Raw genomic sequence first — 18,062 nt, forward strand, 5'->3', positions numbered from 1 at the left:
TCTTTATTATTATTATTATTATTATTATTATTATTATTATTATTATTATTAATCAGTAGTGTTATTATTATTATTGTCATTATTATTTAATTTTTTATTTTTTATTATAAATTTTATGTACTATGAACCATTTATTATTGTTATTGTTATTATTTAAAAATTTTCGCCCCCCGGGTCCCGATGGTGTAGGTACAGGGTAAACTTGTTGTATATGACTTTTATTTATTTTTAAACTAAACACAGCCATAGATAAATAAATAACTAGTGAAGGTGCAATATAACCTACCGTACTGCACATGGAATGAATATAAGCGAATAAAAATGGCATAAATTTAATGTAATAAGAGTAAAGTTAAACACTGAATTAAAATAAAGAAAATTACGATAGTAAATGCCAGTGGAAGTATTAAAATAGTCCCAAGTATGAGTAAATGAAATTGTAAATAAAGTTATAGAAAATTTTGCTCAAATGAATGGCATAAACTGAATGAGAAAAAAGCCAGACAAACCATTAAAGATTATAAGGAGCCTTAGGTGTGTAAAGTCTGTTGACAGTAAGACGACATTGTTACTCAGATGTATGATGCAAGGTTGTCACTTACTAGCCTTTACCTGTACTGAGAATGTTGTGAACCAGGAGGCTAGAGAGAAGGTTGAACGCACGGCGGCAGTGTATCACATCATGAGGGAGGAGACAGGCAGCTACAGAGGCAACACAATGCCACAGTCCATCACCGTCACCTCCTTGATACACTTGTGGTTGGCTACTGCCTGTACTACATCCAGGCCGCTCTCTACATGACCGAAGGCCCAGTACCAGTCCCTGTTAACGCAGTCTCTGGTTGTGATGCAATACTGAACACTCTTGTTGCTCTCAGGGCCATGCAGTGCCCTGACGATGCCCGCCCTGGCTGGTCTTCTGTACTCTACACGGTTGGTCAGTCCCTGCAGTAATGGTGTCCCCCCCTGTCCGTCGTTGTAGTCGTAGTCACCGCCGCCTACCATCTCAAACTCGGTGCCTTTATTCCACACTCCCAGCACCCGCGTGTTGGCGTAAGTTGGTCCACGTTGGCCCATACACACCAGTCGGAACTGCTTCGACAATCCTGTTTCGGGCCTCAGACGAATGTAGACCCGCCCGCGGGTTGACCCGGCCCATCCGAAGTCCAGGAATACCAGCGTGGAGGAGGGGTGAATTAGGTCTGCCAGAGCATCGTGCTGAAAAGGACGTGAATAATTGCATTCTTATCTCTACAGATACATACTGTAACTTGTTCATATGGCATGGCACTTTTTTTTTTTTTTTTTTTTTTTTACGGGCATTAGACCACCCGGGCACAGGTCATTTATAATGACCCACATCATGGCCTGGGGGGCGAAAATATAATAAAATAATAATAATTATTATGATGATGATAATAGTAATAATAGTAATAAAATTAATAAAAATATATAAAATAAATAATTATAAAAAAGTAATAATATAAATTTATAAAAAAATATAAATAATAATAATAATAATACCCCGTGTAATAATAAAAAGCCATAAATAAAAAAAAATATAAATAGTGAGAAATGATAGATGTATGTTGTGTTGTCAATGGTAAGAGAAACAATTGAGACCCTGCAATTGTGTGTAAATGAGGCAGAAAGTCAGATCAGTAACCTGGGGCGTCACAATTTTCGTGATGCCATATGGCAGCAGGGTCTACCATTAGACAACACATTATGCTTCCAACATCTTTCCAGGCGGTAGTACCTCCCTGTTTGGTAGCTGCCTACTACCGACTGTAGTGGGCAAGGAACTGCCATGCTTTGTGGATGCTCGAGTGTATTTCATGTTGTCAGTGATGTCCAGAGTAACAAGAATCGGGAAATATTAAGAAAAGAATAAAACAAAAATTATCCTGGATGATTTAAGTTTAATCTACATTCGTAGAAAGTGCATGTTCTTTTTCTTCCCGTTAACCATTTACTGGTGAACTCTTGAGCGACGAGTAACTTAAAGGACGCCTTACAAGTAGTTCCCAGAAAATATCTCGATCATCCACTATTGAGTTACACGCACTGCGGGAGCCAGTTTAGTAGAGAAGTTAGAGAAGAGAAGCGTGAGTGCTGAACCAGGCAGAGGGCGTCACTGACTGATAGGTACTCAGTCAATAATGCTTGAGCTTCTTATTTAATCTATTTCCACAACCCCAAGACTCAGTATTTCTCGTGTACTCGACAAGAGTGTGACTAATTTAATCGGTGATTCAAAAGACATAACGAGTCGGGAGTGTTTACTTGTCAACAGTCTGTGATGCCGATTCTGTATAGGATCACTCACCGTTGCTTGACTAGTCTCAGGTTCGTGACCCGTCATAGGTTAAGTGACTTGAAGGATGGCGCCAGACCGTGCATGTGGGTAGCCTTAGCTAAGAAAATACTAAAAGTGGTCAGTAAGAAGGTCTTACCTCCAGGGTGTTGTCTTGGACGGGTGTGGGTTGGTCCAGGAGAGTATGGAGATGGAGCTTCCCCCGCTGTACAGATATTCTAGAAGAGCGGAGGCGGCCTCCGTCCTCTTTTATAGCGACCACCTTCCCCGACTCCAGCAGGGCCTTCATGGGGTCAGTAAGCCTTCGTAGGTTCTCAACCTGTTGGGAAGAACTGACTACAATATCATGAACTGCATAAGTTACCGGAACACATTAATCTTCGCCAGGAGTTAAGAGCTAATGGTCTCGTTCCCTTGGCAGATTCTGATTAGCAACTCCAGTTACCAACCAGTGTGTCCCTTGTACTGTACATGAATATAACACCAAAAGTTGTGTGAAAATGTACGAGCTTTTTATATAACAAATCATAAACTTTGCGTTGGAACGTTTAGAGCTTGGCTTACTGGTTTAAACAAGGTTCCTTTTTTGTTTGTAGCTATAATAAATCTGGGAAATTTAATTTGTTGGAACTTACGTTTAATATTGGTGCTAGTTGGTTAACCTTTTCCATGATAGAGGTAGAGTCCCCCAAGGAGACGGCTGTACCATCATCTCCTGGGGTCTCCGTGATCATTTCCAAGGCCCTCTTGGTGTTCTCCCGCACCTGCCAGTACCAACAAATAAGATATTAAAAGCCAAGAGTGCGAGGAGGAGACTGATGATGCTCCAGCGTTCCTAAGCTTTGTAGTTTAAGAAACCGTTTTTCGGCCGAAGCTTTATCGATCAATATTACTGACAGTCACATACCATTAACAAAACTCAACACAACAAGATCCAGACCATAACTCATCTCAGAGAAAGACAGAAATTAGCCAGCAACGTACAGTACCTTGACGGAGGTGTGGACGGTGTTGACATCGGGGAAAATTTTTTGACAGTTCTGGATCCATTCTTCTGTCTTTACGTTGCAGCCATCATGGTCGTCGAGGTCTGAGACTGTCTTGTGCGATGTGTTGGCCGAGACCAGACTCTCCTGCATGGCCTGTAGCCGCTTAATTCCCTCCTCGCCTTTTTTCTGTTGGTACAGCAATATACTGAGCTCGCCCTCCAACAGTTTTAACGCGGCTTTGTTCTGTTCCGTTAGGATGTCGATCTTCGCCTGTAGGTCTTCATGTTGGCACTTCCAGTCTAGGAGCTGAGACTCGTACTTCTTCATTTGTGACAGTGTCTTCTGAAGGCCGCTGATGAGGTTGTTGATATTCTCTTCTTTCTCCTGCAGCAGTAACAGGTCTTCAGTAGGTGTGGGCGCTGATGCTGCTGTGAGTTGCAAGATTTTTAGTTTCCGTATGACAGCTTCCATAGCATAGCTGATTGGGAACTGGGTGGGTGACTTGGCCTTGTGTTCGACGCGGCATGAGGGGCAGGAGAGGTGTGACTTCTTGATCATGTCGGCCAGGCACAGGGAACAGAAGGTGTGGCCGCAGGGTAGAGTGCGCGGCCGACGTTTACCTCTGTCGTAGTTAGTGACGCACACATTGCACTCCTCTGGGTTGTCGTCTTTATCCTGTCCACCAGCATACAGGTTATGAGAAAATACAACTTTCTCGCTATGTAGACAGTTTAAGTGGTTTTGAGAACAGGTTGGTTATATTTTTACGTAAAAGTGAATATTAAGATCGTGGTTACTTTCATAAACTTCACTAGCAGCCGAGAAATCTAACTCAGTACGAAAAACATATTGCACATACTGTATATATTAGCATTGGTTAGAAAAGGAAATAGTTTTTACCTCACCATTTAAGAGTCCGTGAGAAGCAGGAACAGTAGCCCCAGTCGGTTATTGTTGAGTGTCAGTGGGAGAGGTCCCTTGAAGCTGTTGGGGTTCATCTATAAGCGTAGTTACCCAGCAGGAGGCAGGGGCGGGTGATGGTGTCTGAAGGCACAAGCTGTTACGTTATGGAACTGTGGTTAGTTGTTGGATGGAAACAGAAGTATATAATTCCATTTCTGACTGGATGAAAATTTCAGCACCCTAACTATAATTTGTTGTAACTCGCATACTGTTGCTAATTACCGGTATATGCTGTGTACGTGTACTGTTTCAGATAATGAAAGGATTCTATTATACTATTTTCCCAATCAGATGTAATGTGACTGAAACTACTCTGCGTAACTTACTGTATCAATAGGATTAATCAGGTATATTACATTGGTTGTTATTATGTATTACTGTATTTCATTAATTAAGGTCTTTTTAAGCACGTACTCTATGTAAGTAATTACACTAATCAGCAAATTGAAATTAAGAGATACGTAACTTACACTGGTTGTTATGGTAAGGTTATGTTAGCACGGTGCGTGGGTTAGTCGTCTCTGTCTCGTTACTCCCAATTTAAAGTTTGGAAGTGGTTACCGACCCGGGTCTGGCCTCCCATTTATTTTATGCAGGAGTGTCAGGTGTACGAGGCAAAGTTATTCGTAGTACGCAGGTGTAGTAAGTCGAAGCGTGCATCAGAGAACACTATTTATGGCAAGTATGAATGGACGAGTGGTGCCCGGAGATGGAACTATAGTAATCCTTATGACAGGAGGCGAGTGCTATGTCTTTCAACCACCACAACCCTAAGACAGACTTAAGAAAGTTATTCATGACTGTCATAAATTGTTGCTTTTTATAGTTAGTAAAATAAGTTTCGGCTACTCCAAGGTCGGTGGAATAGAACATGAGCGATTACAACCAACTGACGCCAGTAACTACAGGTATAGTACGTTTACAGTTTTCGCAGTTTCATATTGTTTCGCACGGCAAAGTGGTCGATCTTTTTTTTATTGACTGTACACTGACTGTGCGTAGCCGTCTTTTGCGAAATATATTTGGTGAGAGACTGGTCGATAGCCCAAACCAAGTTTTATTCATTGTTTTTATCTGTACCTGAAGTTGAAACCATATGCAGCCACTGTAAAAATCCTCCCCAAAAATAGCAATACACGTAAACAAGACTTGATATTCCATATTCTGTGTTTTGCTCAGTGTCGCTGACCGTCGCTCAAAAGCTAGAGTGTTCCAAGAAGAACCGAGAAAAATAAAATCTGATAAGTTTTATGGTAAAAGGCCAAAGCGTTCAGCAGAGGAGAACGATGATTCACCACGGAGATAAGTCTGACTGTGCCGTTTGAGAGATTGACCTCGATACATTTCAAAGCTTGTGGATCGTTAGTAAAAACGCTGTATACTATTTTTCATAAGTGGATTCAAGAGCCTTTTTAGTACATTCTGCAAAAATGTTTGTATTTTTAATGTCGTGTGTGACATTTACCGTCGACCATCACCAACAACAGTAAAGAGCTCTTTCATGTTTGATGTTGAGGAATCCTGACTTTTTTAACTGGATTTTTTTAAAGCGTATTGCAGTTCACGTTACTTGCTGGTTAACGGCTAATTGAGATACAGTTCCAGGACAACATAAACATTATTTAAAAGTTGGAATCTAACAATATGAAAAAAAACTTGTACCGTAAATATTGTTAGAATAAATTACTGCTCTGCATCACCTAATTCCAAGGCCTTTAAGTACATAGTTATATAAGATACTAAGCATCATATAATAAATATATCTCTTATATACCTCTGAGTCAGGCGAACAACTTTTGCTTTGTGAAGAGTGGGTCAGTTCCAACCAATAAGTTGTGGAAATTTCAAGGACAACTAAGATAAAAAATAATAAGACAAAACTTTTGATACCTAGAGCACTATTAATGTGTGCCAATGACCTGATCTCTGTCGCTAGAAATTAAACCTGCATTAATATCAAGAACTAATGTTTTTAACTAACGAACTGTTCATCCTACCTGAGGAGGAATAAGCTAAGAAAGGAAAATATTAAAGAAGTTTTACCGTACGATACAAAACCATATTTTAACACGTTCAGCAAATTTCTGTTTTGTTGTGATAAAATAATTACTCATTGCATGGCGGAACATAATGCATGGCGGGGTTTTTATTCAGTAGCACCTGAGCGTAGCAATCTGATTTTAACTCCCGGAAGTACGTGTGTGTGTGAGGCTGGTTATGGTGAAGGGTAGGTAGCTGTAACAGTTTCTATAAGCGGCTTGTATGTGGCCTAGCGCACACACACACACACACACGCCAAGAGATGTAAGTGAGGGTCAGGGTGTTGCTTCCTGTGTCAGCTCTTTGTTTATCTCCTTATAGTGTTATTGTTGTGGTTTAGCAGATCTAGGTGTTGTTAACCCATTAAATACGATATCAACCCCTTGAGTACAGTGTATTAGTCTTAATCACTCGAGTTTGATGTCATATTCCTTTAGATACGATGTTTTATTCCCTGAGTAAGATGGAAGTGTACTAAGAGGTTGTCATCATATTAAAGGAGTTAAGTAGCTACTGTTTACGAAGCCTTAACTTCTAAAATAAACAAAACAACCATTGAAACTAACAGACATTCATTCTTTCATATACGTAACATTTCCATGCATACGTCTCAAGTGCAATACAGACATTCTAAGCATATATTTTGCTGTATTTACCTTTTCTCGAAGCCAAGGTGAGTCGTCAACGATTCTCGGAGCAGCAGAGACACCAGTAGGAAAGAACACTTGGCACACTCGTTTAGGCACAAGCGACGTGGGGCAACTGGGTAGCTCATGGCTGGTCTGGCGCCAGAATAAGAACGGCGACACTTCACCAGACCTGTTACGTCATCTTACTCTAGGTTAATTATATCAAAGGTTGTGTTCAGGTGTACCCACCGCTCCTCGCTGCTCGTGGGGATGTGTTGATGTGAGGAATGAGTTGTGTTTATTGAGAGAGTTCACTTAACTACTGTACATACCTCAATAAAACGATCATAATCCGTTTGACTTTAAATGTCATATAATACACTATTGATAGATTAATATTTATTTTATTAAATGTGAAATGAAATATATAACAAATAGTTCTAGAGATTATCGAGTATTACAGCCCCGTGAAGATACAGACCTAAGACCTCAACAATATTACAAAGGTAAATTAATAGTTTATGTAATTCATATGGATAGATTAAAAAAAAACAACAACAACAGATAAGCGTAGTTACTTGGCTCATAATCTAAGCATACCCGTCACTCAGCGCTGGACCGGGTCTGTAGTAATGTTTTTTCGGTATCTGTTGAAACGATTGCAACAAAAGAGAGAAAAATATAAGAAAAAACAACGAAGACTCGGTGATTTTCTTCCCAGAGTAAATTGATTAACATAATTAAGAAATCTGAATATGGCAGTCCAACGGGTGGCATTTTAATATATCTACAGTTTCAACAAAATTAAGAAATAAAACTTTAATTCAGTTAATGCCGTCAAAAGGAAATTTCTTTTTCTTATTATATGCAAATGAGGTTAATAACCAGAGTTGTGTCAGAAAAAGTCACCTTAAAACTTTTAGAAATTCACTTTAGTTTTATCAGCGAGATTACATAATGCTGTTCATGGTTTTTAGTATCGTTTCATAATAATTTTTTGGGAACGAATTAATGATATCTCTAGATTTTATGTATCACCATACATAAATATACTAGATAGGATATTAGTAAAGTATTAATTTGTCCCCAAAAAATAATTTTTCTGCAGTATTAGCCGTTTAGTTCACCGTGAGAGAGGTTCCATTCTAGCACAGTTACTAATGGATGTAAAACAAAAATGTCCACCATCACGCGCCTGGTTTTCATCAAAGCACAAACCACTTTCTATTTTCATTTTCATCCCGGAAGCGAGAAATGTTTAGATGGAGAAGATAATAAGTTTTTCCAGTTGCGTAAATGACAGACAGCTGAACACCACACTCTCACAGGCCAGGGGAAACCAGTCGTTATTTTTATCAACACGTCAAAAAATATATATATATATTTTTTCTAATGATGGTAAACTTTTTTTTTATGAATTTCTATTAATATCAGTTTTCATCTAATTTTCGAATGATTTCAGTTTGCGTTTGAATCCAGAAAAACGGACAGAAAGACTTACTCTGAGTTTTGAACGAGTAATTCCATTAATTCCGAATGATTCCACCGTTCGTTCACATCTCGTTCAGTTCGTTGATCTCATCGTAGTATTGATTAATCCGACAACTTGTGTAAATCTTGATCGTAATTCACACTGCATTGAATCTTAATAATAATAATAATAATAATAATAATAATAATAATAATAATAATAATAATAATAATAATAATAATAATAATCGTTTCCAAATACTGAAAACGAAAGGGCATAAAGTTTTATCATCAATTCTCGCGAGAAACTCGACGAAATATCGAATATCTCCAGCATTTATCCGGACCTCAATCGCGTCCATTTTGCGTTTAATCCTTGGGCAAGAAAAGTCGTGTCCATATTCGGAGAGAAAAATATAGCACAGAAAGCTTTGTAAATTACCAGTGGAGGAGACTCAACAGAATAATCGAATAATTTCAGCGTTATATTCGAATCTCGGTTAGTTTCCGTTTGTTTCGAATTCATGAAAAAGAAAATGTCAATATGTGTCTAAAGCTTTTGAAGAAGTGCATCATAATGATATGTAATTCCAGTATTTTATGTGACTTTCAATTAAACATGACTTAAAAATCGTTTAATTTTAGCGTTTTATGTAAATTCAAACTAACTCTACATGCCATCATCTCCTCAATTTTTGACCCAAATAATCATCATTCCTACATTACATCTAACCCTATATAGGAGGAACAACCCCGGTCGTATCGAAATCCCGTAACACAACGTCCATCAGGCTTCACCACGAATACTCTCACTGGAAACACGACATGAATAGTTGAATACTGCCTCCCCTCCATCATCTCTTTATCATCGCGTACAGCCTCACCAATTTGCAGCGACGGTGTCTCAGCCCCGCGGCTCCCCTGGCCACATGTGCATCAGCTGATACATTCAACTTTAATCTCTAATGTAATTATGAGCATCCCTATCTCCCAGACCTGGCTCCTGCCGCCGCCTCCGCCTCCTCCACCACCCTGCACCATCGTCGCCTCCTCCTCCTCTTGCTTCTCCTTGCCCATTATCTCTCCTCTTCCCCTTCGTCATCACCGTCTTTGGGGTTATTTCTTTACTCTCTTTGGGTTTATTTGAGCCATCCTCATCATTATCTCGTGGTCTTATGTTCATGGGTTTTGTTGGGCCCTTCCATATTTCATTCTTAAATTTGTTTACATTATAATCTGTTTCTTTTTTTCTCAGTATTATCGCTCTCTGGGATTCTTCCTTCATTCTGAACTCTACTCCTTTCCCTCAGTCTTTACACTTGTTTATATTTTCCATTTTCTTACCATCGTTGTTAATCTATAAACAATCGTCTTGGAATGTTATTATAGGGAGGAAAAGGGTGAGGAAAGGAAGATAGTCTTTTGTTTCTTGTTTTTGTTTTCGTTGTTTCTTTTGGTCACGTGTTTGAATGTTACTAAAGGTCTCGAGTCATTATGTTTTTCTTAGTTCTTTATTGTTACTATGTTGTTCCTTTTGTTTCCTATCTCTTTCTTTTTTCTTCCTCATTGTATTTTCCTGCGTCATTTCCTTCCTTCCTGCCTTTCTTCCCCCTTTCATATTGCTGTTGTTGACTCTTTATCCTCTTCCCCCTATCCCATTGTAATGCTTTTATTGTTGTTCATAAATCCTCTGGGTGTGCGGCGACCGAGTGACTATAACGCTCGCTTCCCGTCTTAAGGGTCGCTGGTTCGTACACGGGGCACCCCTTACTAACCCAGCTGGGAATGGGTACCTAATTTTCCAGTTGGGGAAGTGAAAGTAGTGCCAGCCATTGTTCCTCGTGTACACTGCCCCTAACAGACCGTCAGGCCTATGGGACCCACTTTAAAATTAATTAGTACAACTGGCGAAATCATCCTCTTCCCTCCCTCTCCTGGCCAGTACACCTGCTGGCTGGTCCTCCCTCGTCACCGCCACCTTCGGAGCCATTAACTAGTCCTTATGAATCCACAATTTAAAAGTCCTTTGATATCGAGCTCAGGATCGGGGATTCCCCTTTGATCTTAACTCCGCCCCCGGGGGAGCAGGTAATTGAATACCAGGACGTCGGTTGGTAGGCAAAAGTTCCGGCGCAAATGAACGAAAATCCAATTGGGGTTTCATTGAAGTTGTTTCCGTGAGGCACAGGGGCTGTCTGCCCATGTTGCCGAGAGCGAATTTTTTATTGGAGAATGTGAGATCGGAGTGGAGGCGTTTGAAGTTTTCTTTCCCGTGAAATGCTTCTGAACGAGATGATGATGAGGACGGTGTATTGTGGGGTGTGTGACTGACTGACTGGGCGTGGTCCTGCTCACCTGGTGACTGGGCGTGATCCTACTCACCTGGTGACTGGGCGTGGCGCTACTCACCTGGTGATTGGGCGTGATCCTACTCACCTGGTGACTGGGCGTGGCGCTACTCACCTGGTGATTGGGCGTGATCCTACTCACCTGGTGATTAAGCGTGTGCCTGATTATCATCACGCAACCCAATTCCCATGACCTTCGTAGAAACATCCAGTAATATTTATCAATACTAGTCACAACCTCAATCATTACCTAAAGCAAATACATAGTAGTTCTTGGTATAGGTATTGAGTAACATACTTTGCACCATTAAGGAGTAAGTTTTTTTCTTGATGATTAATTTTTCTGGAGAGACGAAGACGCGTGAGTGGAAGGCCTGAGACTAACAAGAGATGTGTCAAGGGAAGGTTGTCTCGGAGTCACAGCCCCAGCGACCGTTAAAGAGCAACACAGTGGCTTCTTCAATTTTATTTTCCTGGTTTTGTTCTATAACATTTCCATCTTATTTACACCGTCTAGATCACCACTGTGACTTATGAGAGAAATATTGATCTATTTGTAGACTGGTTACGGAAGATAATGCCTCAACTGGCTGGATTTTGTACCCATTTTCTGCTAGTGAATGTTTAGTGTGTTTATGGTAGGGGTTGTGTGTTTATATCTGTCCGTCAACAACCACGATGTTTACGCTCGTGTTGTAAGCCAGTTCAAACATCACATAACTAATCACAAATTCTGTAAAATAAAAAAAAATCTGTCAACTAATTATATTTGTCTGGATATTGAATGTTGTGGAGGGATTTTTATTATATTTTTTTATGTAATTTTTTTTTCGGTGTGTTGCTATTTTGTTCCTTATCTTGTGACATAATACGACTCTTTTTACTCGTCACTAAGGAAGTCTACTTGATTATTGAGTTACTTTGTTGTATTCTGAAATGTGTTGGATCCGCCAGTCTTATTGGTTTAGGTTTAGGTTGAGTTAATGGGGTCTGGTATGACTGGGGCCAATATACCACTTGTAACCCGCGTCACTATACCTATCTCCCCACAACTCTCTGTCCTCCGTCTTAACTTCCCCACTCCTCTCCCCACTCCTCTCCCCACTCCACTCCCCACTCCATTTAACTTTCTTGGCTCCTCTACTCGACACATGAATTCCCTTCTGCCTAAGTTTCTCTCTCTCTCTCTCTCTCTCTCTCTCTCTCTCTCTCTCCTTTATAGTCTCAATTTCTTCTTCCTTCTTCCCCTTCTCGCGTATCATTATCACGAAATTTTACCATCTTCTTCTTCTTCCTCAGTTCTCGCCTTATTTACCCTCCTCTTACTCCATCTTTCCCTATTTTCTCTACCCTCCTCCCCCACCCCGTTCAATTGTCACCTTCCCCTATTTTTCCCCCACTCTCCCCCAACTCAAGCTCATCTTTCCCCTGCACTCAGTCTACTCTGTTTATGCTCATAATTTCCTCACTTTCCCCTCCCCACATATTCTCCTCACTCCAAATATCCTCCCCACCCTACTTATTCTCCCCACCTCATATATTCTCACCACCCCACATATTCTTCCCACCCCACATATTCTCCCATATCCTTGTGTTATTCTCCCATCCTCTCCTCCCCGCCCCACCCATCCAACACCTCTCCAGTCTTATCGTCTCGTCAATCACCAGCGAAATGAGAAGCTCTAAAAGTTCCCTGTTTAATAATCCATTGATTTTCTCCTCTGACTTTTTAATTATTTTCGAGGTTGACAGAGCGATGATGCGAGGTCTTGACTTGTCTTTGGCTCAGTTTGATTATGTGGTTGAAATTCAGGTCTGTTCTGTCTGTACCCGTATCAGAGGGTGAAATTACCTCTATCCCATCACTTGTCCGGAACACAGATTATGCTCTTACTTGGTGTTATTATTAGATAATTTTATGATATTGTGGTTTTTAATATAATGTAGGTGTTTTGGTTGAGGTTCTGTTCATTGTTCCCAAGTACAATGAACTAAAGGGATGAATAATGTATTTTTAACCTCCTGAGTACTATGACATTGTATTCAGGGGATTAAGTCATCGAACTGAAGTAGTTGTTATATATATATATATATATATATATATATATATATATATATATATATATATATATATATATATATATATATATATATATAAAATTAATTTTGTCATTCGAATTAAGCTTTTAGCACGAACTGTGTCAGTGTGTTACAGCAGCAGTGGTAATAGTTTTTTGGTTTTAATATTATTCACGAAATAAAACTGGCAGCGGTTAGTTTGGCTAATAGAGCTGCATGGTTAAGTTAGCAGGACACCACCATTCCATCAATGCAGTGCAATACGCCAACATACGTTATGGAGTCCATTTAAAAAAATTTCCCGTGCCGGGAATCGAACCCGGGCCTCGCGGGTGAGAGCCGCGTATCCTAGCCACTAGACAACACGGGATATATTGGAGTTATGAAATGTACTCTTCATAAAATTAGTCGACCTAGGAGTTAACCATTATTGTTAACTCGGTATTTTTTTAGCAAGCGACCATCATCACGTACCAGTACTATGAACACAGTCCTTAACGTTAAGTATTATCATCGAAAAGATTCATCATTACGACACTAAAAGCTGTAGAAAGAAGAACGTCAACATTGTACTTAACGTAACAAAAAACGGACGACCGGCCGCCGGCAAGTTAACGCTGCGGGAGGGCTGTAGTGGATCCCTCCCCTACAAACGCTGTTTGTCGCTGAGTAGCCGACCCCGCGAATTCCCCAGTGTGTGCCTCGTGGTCTAGGTCAACCAGCGCCGCCATACATGACGGAGGTCAACTACTAAGCCACGCCTACCTCCATCCCATCCTGAGTGTGAACCCAAACAACCACTTGTTCCCCACAGGGCCTTGTGCCGTGCGATCGGCTGGGAGACGGTGAGAGGAACCTTTAATTTTGGTAGTTATCATTATTTTGGACTTGATTTGTCTGCTTTATATTATTTTTGTTCTCAAAAGCCATAGTAAGCATAATTCTATCCAAAGAAAATATTTTCAAATTTCATCCACTTTTAAAAAGAAAGTAAGCCTCGATGGCGCAGTAGGCAGCGCGTGAGTCTCATAATCTCAAGGTCGTGAGTTCGATCCTCACTCGGGGCAAAGGTTTTTCTCAAAATATTGCAAAACTTTTGTCATAAAATCGGGTTGATGAGGTATCCCATTCGAAGGGGGATGACCAACAATAAGATTCACATACAACTGTGTTATGAGTGTATATTGGGAGCAGGCCGAGGTTGCAGTGGGGAACCCGAGGTGCGAGCGGGTTAGGAGTACTTTTCTTTCTGTCAAGTCAGTCGGAAAAGGGGTTTCATAGAGTTTATTATCATAGCCAGGATAATTCACACTAAAATTTGGTAGAGTTTAGGAGTCAATAGAAATAAATTGAAGTTTGTTTTGGATTTGATGAAGAATTCGATGGTTGTTTCCTTTGGTGCAGTTTTGTGTCAGTCTTTCAGCCTCTCTCTCTCATCTCCTGTCCTTCTTTAAAACCTATCATAGTCTCCCCTTCCCTTCTCTTCTCTTTCATATTTGTGCTAGTGAATTCTCCCTATTCCCCCTCTCTTTTTCTTTATCATATTCCAATATCAATTATTTCTTCACTCCGTCTCTCTCTCTTCCTCTTTCTGTCCACCTTTGTCTTTCTTTTAGTATAATAATTTCTACACACAGGAAACAAAGTTGTCCTGTGCGTTTATGGTTTTACAAGTTATCTATCTTATGTCTTCTACTTTTTGTTTTATATATTTGTTCAGACAGGTTACTGCTATCAGGTGTTATGGTACAACATTCTATTAGTTTCACCGACAAAATATTTTTAAATCGCGTGCAGAACTTGATCTGTTTTTATTGCTAAATTAATAATATTATAAGTTGTTGATGCTGTTTCTTTGCTTCATGAGGGAATAAGTTTGTCTCGCGATAAGTTGTTGACTTTCTCTATAAGATAATGTTGCTGATAATTTCCATAGAGTTTCTGTTGCAGAGGAAAAAAAATATTGTTATTGTTTAAGCCTTAAGGCTTTAGGTTCATCAATTGCCAGAGTATGAAGCGCCGTTCATAACGTCGTAGTCTCTGCAACAACCTTTAAAATGTAAAAAGAAAAGTTGGGGCATAGTAAACTTTGGTTATAGTCCACAAAGGTTTACTTTTTCTCCAGACTCAACAGAAAGGAAAAAAAAAGAAGAGAGGCACCTCAGTTCGTCTTTGGTATTTGCTCGCGATAGAGAGATAATTGTACTAGTAATCCGATTGAACTTGGCTCATTATTAAGGAATTTACCCAGCCAATATCATGGAAAATTTAACCGCTCAAGATTTTGTTCCATCTTTGTTAGTGAACACTTAACACCGAGCCGCCTCCTGTTGACTCTCAGGCCGCCCGTATTAACCTCTGTTGTGAGGCTTTTACACCTTTTTCTTCGGGATTTCTTTTGTGTCACTGAAACTTATTAGAACTAAACTGGTTATCGCGTTTGCAACTGTTGCCTCCTGGCACACAAGAGGTACTTGTAGACGTCGTCGGTTAGGGACAATAAGCTTTCGTTCCCAAAATGCAAGGCGGCCGAGATTAAGATAAGACTGTATGAAAACAACACTTATCCTTTTCACTTTTAGTTTCCTGTTCGTGCTCAGCAATACATATAACAGCAATATCAGTCAAAAGAGCTCAGATGTTAGTGTGATGTGGTGTGGTCACACGAAGTCAGTATTTCTACATTGTTAAAAAAAATCACTGTTGTCAAGACGTTCTTAATACTTGTAAGTTCACCGAGTGATTTTGTTATTGTATGTGATTTAATGCATTGATTCGCAACGTCTTACAAGGCAACTATCCCTTGAATTTTATTGACATGTCCTACCTATACGCCTGAAGTTTAGTAATCACTCATTAAATTTATCCGAGGGGAGCAATAAGAACTATAACGTGTTAATTCATGTTCATTCACTCGATGATTTTTTCAAACCTTGGTCGAGACGTAGCGAACCCTCATAAAAAAACTCCCTGACGTACTCTTAGGGGGGGGGGGGGAAGAGGTACGCGTACTCCAGGTTGAAGACCCATTTTAATGAATTGATGTGCTTCAACGTCCAGGCTTTGGGTACCGTTCATTAAGTCTCCGTCTCGGCACTAAACAAATTTTAAAAATAAGGAAAGTTATTTTGAGGCCAGATGAACCACCACTTTACTTTTACTTCTCCCTAGCTGCTCGTACTTAACTTAGCGAGAAGGTTTGGAATACACCATGGGTTTCTCAGGCCAGAAATTGTCCCCTAACTGAAGATATGAGTTCACATATCACTGACTCACTTAAGCTAAAAACTACACAGACGGTGGGCAAGACCTCATCAAAATTGCGCTGAAACTTTATTTTAGCTAAACTATAATTTTTTCTCAGTTATGACGAACAAATATTGTACAAGATATTGATAATTCGCTCCCAGGATGTTGTTGTTGTTATAATGTTATTACTGCGCTACAACGAAGGTCTTTAAGTGCGTAGCAAGGTTGATACTCCCAAGCGACATGCCTTCCTATTATCTCATTATATATAAATGTGAATATATAAATGGAGGTATACTCTTTGCTGCTCTTAATTCGGGTCACCCTCCTGGAGAAGGCCCTCAAGGCTGAGATATATTAAAGGAGATGGACTCAGGGTTTTTGCGTGCATGGTAGTAACAGCAGGAACCTGTCTCTCTTATCTGGACTTTGACGGACGTGTTCGCGAGGTCTGGACATAAGCCTTGTTTAGTGAAGCTGACAGTGTCTTTGGAGTTCTCAGCCATTTGGTACAGAGAAAACAATTTTAACACTAGGTCACATCTCTAAGTTTGTGTGTGAATTGGATAACGTATTCGTAATAATTAAAAAAAAAATAAAAGGAATAAATCCCTAAATTTTGTGGGAATGTTGTGTAAAATGATAAACAAACTTGTACTAAATAATTGATAGCATATTTATGTGCACATTCTCTCTCTCTCGCTCCCAAAAATATTGTTTTCACTTATAAGAGAACGTGTTGTTTATGAATGAAAGCCTGGAATCCTTATTTTGTCAAGGTGATGCTATTGGTAATTATAAAGGAATAAATTAACTTTTCAATTCAATTTAAAAAATCCTGTTATTTATGATGCAAATTAAATTATGTTAAAATCAAAGTAATATATTGTACATCTTTTCGGTATTGTGAGAGTTTTATAAGCTAAATATGTGTTGTATTCGGATTAAAATATGTAACTAATCACACAGAAGTCAGACGTTTAGAGCTCTTACGGTTGAAGGACTAACACTATTTTGATTAAGGGAAAGAACCAATCTACTGCAGGAATTAGCTCTTCTTAGTCAAGGAATTAGCACACATCCTACCCATGGGGTTCAAATTACTTCTGGTCCTGCAGTGTAGCGACGTAAGCCAGGAGAAATACCTACAGTCCGGCGGTTTGAGAATTGCATTACCGGAGCCACGGCAAGATCCCCCCAGGGACACGTCAGAGCCAGCATGCAGAGCCGCTCCTCCCAGACTGCACACTCACAGGAGGAAAATGTCCTACGTACCAAGGCTTTCCTCCACCAATTTGGAGCGCTAAAGGAGTGACTGTGTGGAATGTTTGCTTGTTTTTGGTGCACCGCCGTCTGCTGCTGGTGTTAGTTTGCGTTTGTTGATTTTTTTTTAATTTGTATGAATACTTGGCTTAGATACACCTGGGGTAAGAAAGACGTCTCTTTTTTTATACCCTACGTGGGCCACAGTTAATTTCTTACTCTTTTGACCATAATTTCAGTATTCTAGTGAATAACTTAAACTACTCCCAATCTTTATTTAATATTTGTTTGTCTTTGTTAAGTATTTTTGTTATTCATGTGTTTCTTACGTTTATTTTCTGAACAAAATATTAAATATCGAATGTTCTTCTAGTGCTTCTCAGTTCATGTTCGACGTATATTTAGAAATTATGTGATAATTCTCAATAATAAAAGACTAAAAGGATAAATGTAACTTTTAACTCGTTGTAAAGTCTACTGGTACAGATCCTTGTCAATATTTCTCCGGCTCAGAATTTTCCTGGTGTCCTGATTTGCAGTTAAAGTTTACAGCCTCTAAAGGGTTGAGTTTACGAGCAGCCGAGGTACTGAGGACGCCTGGGTAAGCTAGCAATGAAGAGAAATTTTTGCGACTCTAAGGTGCTGACTTGTCAATACCTTTAGTATTTCGGCAAAAAATATAAGTGTGGACGTAAACAATGAATGGGGGCCTTAT

At 39.7% G+C, this 18,062-nt stretch overlaps 1 protein-coding gene and 2 non-coding genes across 5 annotated transcripts; 1 reads left to right on the forward strand and 2 right to left on the reverse strand.

Moving 5' to 3' along the window:
- Positions 1-264: 264 nt before the first annotated feature.
- On the reverse strand, positions 265-7,076 carry LOC121866577. Of its 3 annotated transcripts, none has more exons than XM_042366347.1 (6): positions 6,966-7,076; positions 4,212-4,350; positions 3,307-3,981; positions 2,953-3,081; positions 2,457-2,636; positions 265-1,218 (listed from the first exon to the last, which is right to left on the reverse strand). In XM_042366347.1, the coding sequence occupies exons 2-6, from the start codon at positions 4,212-4,214 to the stop codon at positions 703-705; spliced, it is 1,503 nt and encodes a 500-aa protein (XP_042222281.1). In that variant the 5' UTR covers positions 4,215-4,350; positions 6,966-7,076; the 3' UTR covers positions 265-702. The 3 variants fall into 3 exon arrangements, with proteins under 3 accessions (XP_042222281.1, XP_042222283.1, XP_042222282.1); XM_042366349.1 differs by having other exon boundaries at positions 4,207-4,350; XM_042366348.1 differs by having other exon boundaries at positions 4,212-4,363.
- Positions 7,077-13,133: 6,057 nt separating this feature from the next.
- Trnae-cuc lies at positions 13,134-13,205 on the reverse strand. The gene has a single exon. It is a non-coding gene; the product is annotated as a tRNA-Glu (tRNA).
- Positions 13,206-13,829: 624 nt separating this feature from the next.
- On the forward strand, positions 13,830-13,902 carry Trnam-cau. The gene has a single exon. It is a non-coding gene; the product is annotated as a tRNA-Met (tRNA).
- The last annotated feature ends 4,160 nt before the right edge of the window (positions 13,903-18,062 follow it).

Source organism: Homarus americanus, unplaced genomic scaffold (assembly GCF_018991925.1).
Source record: "Homarus americanus isolate GMGI-L3 unplaced genomic scaffold, GMGI_Hamer_2.0 scaffold16430, whole genome shotgun sequence".
Classification (NCBI taxonomy): domain Eukaryota; kingdom Metazoa; phylum Arthropoda; class Malacostraca; order Decapoda; family Nephropidae; genus Homarus; species Homarus americanus.

What these genes read in the sequence shown, in the direction of transcription:
- LOC121866577 (XM_042366347.1), bottom strand. An exon ending in CCGTCCACACCTCCGTCAAG is followed by an intron (nt 3,082 to 3,306) that starts GTACTGTACGTT and finishes TGGTACTGGCAG; the next exon opens with GTGCGGGAGAACACCAAGAG. An exon ending in AACTAGCACCAATATTAAAC is followed by an intron (nt 2,637 to 2,952) that starts GTAAGTTCCAAC and finishes TCTTCCCAACAG; the next exon opens with GTTGAGAACCTACGAAGGCT.